The 6833-nt window shown below is 37.6% G+C and overlaps 2 protein-coding genes across 2 annotated transcripts; one reads left to right on the top strand and one right to left on the bottom strand.

The window, feature by feature from the left end:
- Positions 1 to 90: 90 nt before the first annotated feature.
- AK88_03936 (uncharacterized protein) lies at positions 91 to 810 on the bottom strand (the record flags this gene model as incomplete). Its single annotated transcript, XM_012481546.1, has 1 exon — positions 91 to 810. The coding sequence occupies one exon, from the start codon at positions 808 to 810 to the stop codon at positions 91 to 93; it is 720 nt and encodes a 239-aa protein (XP_012336969.1).
- A 4976-nt stretch (positions 811 to 5786) lies between these two features.
- On the top strand, positions 5787 to 6326 carry AK88_03935 (uncharacterized protein; the record flags this gene model as incomplete). The annotated part of the gene is made up of 2 exons (XM_012481545.1): positions 5787 to 6065; positions 6234 to 6326. The coding sequence occupies 2 exons, from the start codon at positions 5787 to 5789 to the stop codon at positions 6324 to 6326; spliced, it is 372 nt and encodes a 123-aa protein (XP_012336968.1).
- Between the last annotated feature and the right edge of the window lie 507 nt (positions 6327 to 6833).

Here is a 6833-nt window from a genome sequence, read left to right as displayed (position 1 = left end):
TTAAGTTACAAAAAAAAAAAAAAAAAAAAAAAAAAAAAGGGGGATAACAATACATTTTTTTTTTTCACATAACATTAATTCGCGTTTTACTCACATAAAGTGACATTTACTAAGGCAGTTTTTTTTTTTCTTTTTCTTCTTGTACGCCTTCAGAAACTGTAGTTGCCTCTTATTAATGGCACCCTTCCTCCTGTCCCGTATAAAAACAATTGCGTCAATCGGATCCATGCCGAATTCGATGAGAACAATAGAAGCTAACACGGGGGCTCTGCCCAATCCTGCAACACAGTGAACTGCGACTGCGCGATTGTTTTTTATTACATTATTTACAATGTTCAACCAGTTACTTACAATGTCCACCGTGGGGGCATCGCCATCCGGGAATATTAACTCGTGGACATTTATGCCAGCACTGGTTATTTCCCCGTCATTATAAGTCCGTTCGCAAGTCCTCACTAGGTCCGTCACATTGTAATTTTTCATTTCTTTTATGTACAATGGGAGTAGGTCATTGGTAGGTGCATCCAAAATGAGGATCTTTATCTTCCCATGTTCGATTTTCGTCGGGTGGTTTAAAACGGGGTTGAGGTAATCCATGTTATAATGCATGTTGCCTAGATAACTCTCCATTTCGAATTGCTTCACGTATACTGTCTGAATCTCTTCGTCGCAGTTGCGCACGCCTCGGCTTCTCGGGCCGATATTGTAAATGCTCTCCCCGTCACGGCTGCGGCTGTTGGCGCTGATAATATTATTACACGGGGGGTGGACAGGTGCGTTTAAAAAATCGCAGTCACCACTGATTGGCATTTTCTAAAGGGCTCTAAAAAAAAAAAAATGCGGGCTTGTTCTCCTTTCTGCTTTTGGTATATGGTTCCGTGGTGTGAGACCCGAAGTGGTGGCTTCCCTTGTGCGTATCTGTATGTTTTTCTAGCTCTTTCTTGGAGTGTATAATGCGCTTGCCTATATGTAAATACAAATACTTATGCCTATGCTTACGCATAACACATGTACCCGCAGCACTTGGCACAAAAAGTGTTAATAAAAAAAAGTGTATTCACTTTTTTTTCATGTAGCACAGATGTATAATAAACAAATGCGAGAAAACAGATGGAAAAAGAGAAGAAGCAGTTTTTCTTTTCTCTCGAATAAGCACGATGCAATGAATAAGCAAATGGGCCCCTAAGCAGGAATATACTTATGGTAGATGATGGAGAGGGGCAGAAGGGCAAAGGTGCTTGTAACTATCATACACGTAAGTGCATATGTTGCATATACAACTGGGTGCACAAAATACGTGTTGGTAAAATGACCAGATATGTGTGTATATATGTACATGTAAATACAAACAGGTAACACACATTGGTTAACTACACTTCATGACACAACTCATTAGACATCCGTCTATGTGCGTCGAGGGGGGGCAGGTTATACAGCTTTCGCACATTTACAAGGGGAATAAACCCTGCGCTTAGCGGATGTACCCCTCCACGTCGGGAATGCGAACTGCGAATTGCGCTCTGGCAAAAAAATACATATACGAATAGGGACATGTATGCACACAATTACACGGCATGCAAATATCTACTCATGTGCAACATTAAAAAGGCTTCCATGTAAGGACACATAATTAGGAAAGGATGAAACGATTGAAAATGCCTCAACCTGTTTTGTGTCCTCTTCCTATACATAAAAAAAAAAAAAAAAAAAAGGAAAAAAATAAGACGGGAAAATTTTATGACAAAATAATGCAGAGATACAAATTAATGAATAAACATATAAAATCACTAAACATATGTACTTTTTTTTTTTTTTTTTTTTTTTTTTTATAAATAATAAATACGCAAAACTCAAAAATTAGTATTACACCTATTTTATAACTTGTACACTAAATATATATAAATATTTTATAAAATTATAAAGAAAATGATAAATCATTGTAGCATATATTTAAGGTGTAGCAAATATATATGTAGGTGCGCACACGGGGGGGAGAGGTGAACTTGGTGTTGGCGGTACAGATTGTACGTAATTGTATGCTCTAAACGTAAGCCAAATATGTGGTGGGCGTGGATTCAAATAGCAGGGGGGTGCGGGGAGACGCAAACGTACAGCTAGCTATAGGTGAAGGGATAAATCAAAGCGCCCATACCGTGGACGGCGTGAGCAGAAACGTACATATATATATACGTACACGCGTGGGGCTATGCACATTTCGTGACATGCAACTGCATTTGACCACTCCTGCGGCAGTGCGTTTCTGCACGCGCACTGCGATGGAAGATGTTTCACATGGCTACAAATAAAGGAGGGTACCCCCAAATAATATACTTACTCCATAAGAAACAAATAAAGGGGTGTGGGTGGCAAATTTAATAAAATGGTGGAGAAGAATAAATAAACAGATGGGCGAATAAAACAAACAAACGAATTCGCATCAAGTAGGGTGTGCTTGGTCTTGTGGCTGATTTACATAGAACAAATTCGTTGTCGCGCTCGTCAAACTCGTAAGGGCTCAAAATGTTATAACTTGGAACTGGGATGGGTGGGGGAACACATCAGCAGCAATAATTCAACAGTTATTCCTTTGTACAAATTTTCACAGCTCTCACCTCTTTGCATGCGCACCTACTAACATGTGTGTAACTTCTACTGCATGATATACATAAACAAACTACACATGAATTTCTTCTCCTTTGGGAAGTCTTTACAGCGATTTTTGAATAGCCTAACTTGGTATTGTTGTACCCCTTTCGTATTTTCTTTCTTCTTCTATGTATTTTTATCTTTGCATTATAATCCTTTTCAACATTGATCTTAGAGTACGCGCACGGCTACCTCATTGAGCAGTGTGTCCACTCGTGCTCGCAAATGCATAAGCACGTGCATGTAAAAGGATAATTAACCGTTCATGCGTTTTGTCTCCTTCCAGCGTTTATATATGCCTTTCTTCGCAGTTTACATTTGTCGCGTCACCTTACACGTGCACATACATATATATCTTATGCGCGTACTCTTCTTTACGCTTTGACGGTACCATAGAAATAAATTGTTCCTCTAGCTTCGTATCACTTAGGATTAGCGTACGCTTTTTTGTTTTTTTATTATTGGCTCCTTTTTTCTGCTTCTCATTTAGGCTTTGCTACTTATTGGTGTCTTTAAGGTTCTTCCTTTTCTTGCCCTATTTTAGGTCACTCAGCTGTCTACTTAGCAGTCCATCTACTACACGCCAAGGGGCACATTTGTTGGGGAACCTTTGGGGGGCAAATACAAATCAGTTATGCGAGGGATGGAAACGCAGCACAAATGCGACAATTCTTGTGCACCCATTCACTCAACTTTCTTCTATGTCCTACATAAACGTTTTTTTTTTTTTTTTTTTTCTTGGCTGGAATTAATTAACTGGTTTTTTTTTGTTTACGTTAATGTTTTAACTTTGTCCTTTTTACACTTTATCATATTTTATATCCAATAACAACAAAAAGGAGAGAACAAAAAAAAATATATATAAATATTGTGTTTGCCTTGCTTAACTTTTGCTTTTTTTTATCGAGAGAAACAATAACGCAGGTCTTTTTTCCTTCCCCCTGCGCTTTGCCATATGATTCATTTGTTCATGCCTAACATGCGTTTCTTCTCCTTTCGGATAATACACATACAACTACCCTTGTATAACGAAACACCCTCAATGTTTCTGATTTCCATTTAACTTATTTTGTGGTATGTCTGCAGCAGCTGAAGTTTAAGTCTTCCAAATATTTAAAAATGGTCTTCTTATGCATATTAAAGTGGTGTAGCGCGAAAAAAAAAAAAAAAAAAAAAAACGTGGCTATTTTTTCTGTGTGGCCTGATTTTTTTTGTAGATTACCTCATTTTTGTGCGTTAGCTCTTTTTTTATGAGCTTTTCTGCTTCCCTCTGCTACGTTGTACCTTTTCAAAGATGCGCATACATATGTGTGACAGTACTTAAATACATAATTCATATGTTTGGTATGATCGGGAAAAATATATATTCAGAATTTTTTTCTTTTCTCCTCTCCTGATTAAAACAGGGCACTATTATACTTACATGTGCATGTGCATATATTACTTTTTTCTTTTGGCCACTTTGCTTCTTGTTCCTCTTTTTTATGATATGTGGAATCTGCTTCGAAGTCTATTACATACAGAGTTATAGCAAATGTATTTACTTTTTACAATTATTTGTTTTTTCATAATTATATGAACGGGAGGTATATGTGGGTAAATATTCTTGCTGCTTCGAGTTTTGCTTTAAATGGACATGCTGACTTTAATTAAAAAGTTCTGCCTTGGAAATTCTCCGACGTGTAAAGTGGTCCTGGATAAAGTATATATTTATATATATATGTTTCTATGTATATACTAGGGTTACGACTGGTCGGATGGGTTATTGTGGGGGTGTTTTCTCATCGGAATGTGAAGGCAAAGGTGGAGTTTATAATAATTTATATGCGATGAATATGAACAATAAATGCTAATATTTTGGTAAAAGAATTGGGATGGGGGGGCCCTGGTTTTTGGTTTATACTTTTGACAAACTGAAACCTTCAAAAGTTGGGGTCCATATATGGTTCGAATATTTGTTAATGTAGGGTATAAAAGAGCATGGGATGAAATTAGCGTTTGGCGTTTTTTTCCGTTTGGAATTCGTTGGTATTTGTTTTGGAATTTTTATTTGGTTTGTTCATTAAACTTGTTCGTTAATTTGTTTGTTAACTTGTTTGCTTTAATTGTTTTCTTAAATTGTTTGCTTAAATTTTCTCGTTCGCTTTTGTTCGATGGGAAAATTGACCGAAGTGACGAATTAAATATTTTATAATAAAATGCGCAAAAAAAAATTCTTCTTTTTTTTTTTTTTTTTATGGCGCACGTAAAGTGCCAAAATTTTATTACGTAAAAAATAAGTATAACGTTATGGAATTTTTATACGTTATTTTTTTTTATACGCTATTTTGTACGCCGTTTTTTATACGTCATTTTGCGTCATTTTTTGCGCCATTTTTTAAGCCCCCCTTTTTATGTTTGCGGCATAAAGGTGGGAGGAGATTTATACAATAATACATCATGCATATTCTATGTACAATGTTGAGCGCATATAATTTAGCCCTTTGCTTTTTTCGCGTTTATTTGCTCTATGAATATGCATATAAATAATTGTGTTTACAAATGTTTCACATTTTTATTATGTTTATACGAAAATTGCCCAATTTGTACGCTCAACTTTGTGTTCTCATATTGTGCTCACTTAATGCTCATTTATGTGCCCAATGCTGCCCCAAACTGAAGGCGCGTAATGCAGGTGGCGGCAACGTGGATATCCTAAAAAGTGAGAAAAGTCGTATATTAGGAAGAAAATATTGTCCAACGAGAGGGGCTTTCTAGCGCATGTTTATTTTATTAAATAATTTCTGTCCCCACGACAAGCAAACCAATTATACTCTTCCCGTTGTAGCGTATTTTACGCGCATGTGGACATAACCGAAGGGTAGGCTTTTCATACGTACGTGTACGTGCCTATAGTTGCGTACGTATATAAATGTCCACCCGTTGCTCGTGCCAATTGCGTACGTTTGCTTGGCCCTTTCTGCAAGCTTTTTTTTGTGCTTTGTTTTGAAAGCCTTGGACATATGTAAGCTTGTCCTTTTAAAGACGCACGTCTGTGCCTTTCCCCCTTGCTCTGCCCCATTGCACGCGTGACTCTTTTGCTTTTTTCTTTATTCTGCAAAGCAGGGCAAAGAATTTAATCGCCCCAAAAGCTAAAAAAAATGAACGTGGCTAAATTTTCCTTTGCCCATCGAAACCTTTTCTTCATTTCGAAAAACACCATCAGTTCGTTTAATTATCTCCTCATTCGTGAAAAAAAAAATTTACTGCCAAAATATGGGGTTGCAAATTTTGTATACCATGATGACGTAGCCTTAAGAAGAGGAGACAACGTCCATGACGGCGTTTTAAAAAATTCAGTCCTTTTGAATGACTCCTTTTTTATGTCCTATTTGAAAAAAGAAAGCCAAGACGAATTAGCCTTTGAAACGCCTCAACAGGTTGCGCCTTTTACGCGTGCGAATGTTCTGCATGGATGGTCGAGTGTGCCGTGTATTTGCCTTCCGACCACCATCATGACATGGACCACCACTGCACAATGTGTAATGTCTTATTGCACATGAATAAAAAAAAAAATCCTCACATTTTTTCTTTTTTTAACCTCACAGGGAATCTTACATTTTAAAAATAAGAAAACGAGATTATCCTTGAGGAGAAAAAGAAAAAGAATGGGCGAGCGCGTCAGCTTAAGATATCGATGATGCTGCGTGAGGGAGTGTTAGTAACAACTGCGCAAGGTTAATTAAGTTTGGATAACCCCCTTGTTGGAAGTTAGCACAGTGGCTTATAGTCGGCTGCCCATATATTATGTGGTACGCGCCTTGCGTTTGTTTCGTCCACGCGCAGGATTGTACATGTCTACTTGAATAAAGACACACACACATGTGCTGTGAGCACATTTTGAGCTTCCCTTTTTTTTGGGGGCTCTGCTGAGAATTCGTGCTTTCGCCCGCAATCTAAATGGGCAAGGCAAAACAGATAACCAAGCTGTGACATATGCATATATTGACCTCTCCCTGTGTACCCCCCCCTTTTTTTTTTTTTTTTTTTGTGTGATTCTTCACTCGGTTGTGCACAGAACAGCCAGCATACGAAGAATGCCTTACACGACAATTCCAGTGATTCAACAAAATTGCCCATTTTTTCCGCCACTGCGCGGTTAAGTTTTTCTCCTTAGAAAAGTCAATTTGTGACAAAAAAAAAAAAAA

This window comes from Plasmodium fragile, assembly GCF_000956335.1.
Source record: "Plasmodium fragile strain nilgiri unplaced genomic scaffold supercont1.50, whole genome shotgun sequence".
NCBI lineage: Eukaryota > Apicomplexa > Aconoidasida > Haemosporida > Plasmodiidae > Plasmodium > Plasmodium fragile.
Note: the sequence above shows the minus strand (reverse complement) of the source record. Positions and strands in the feature narration are given on the sequence as shown.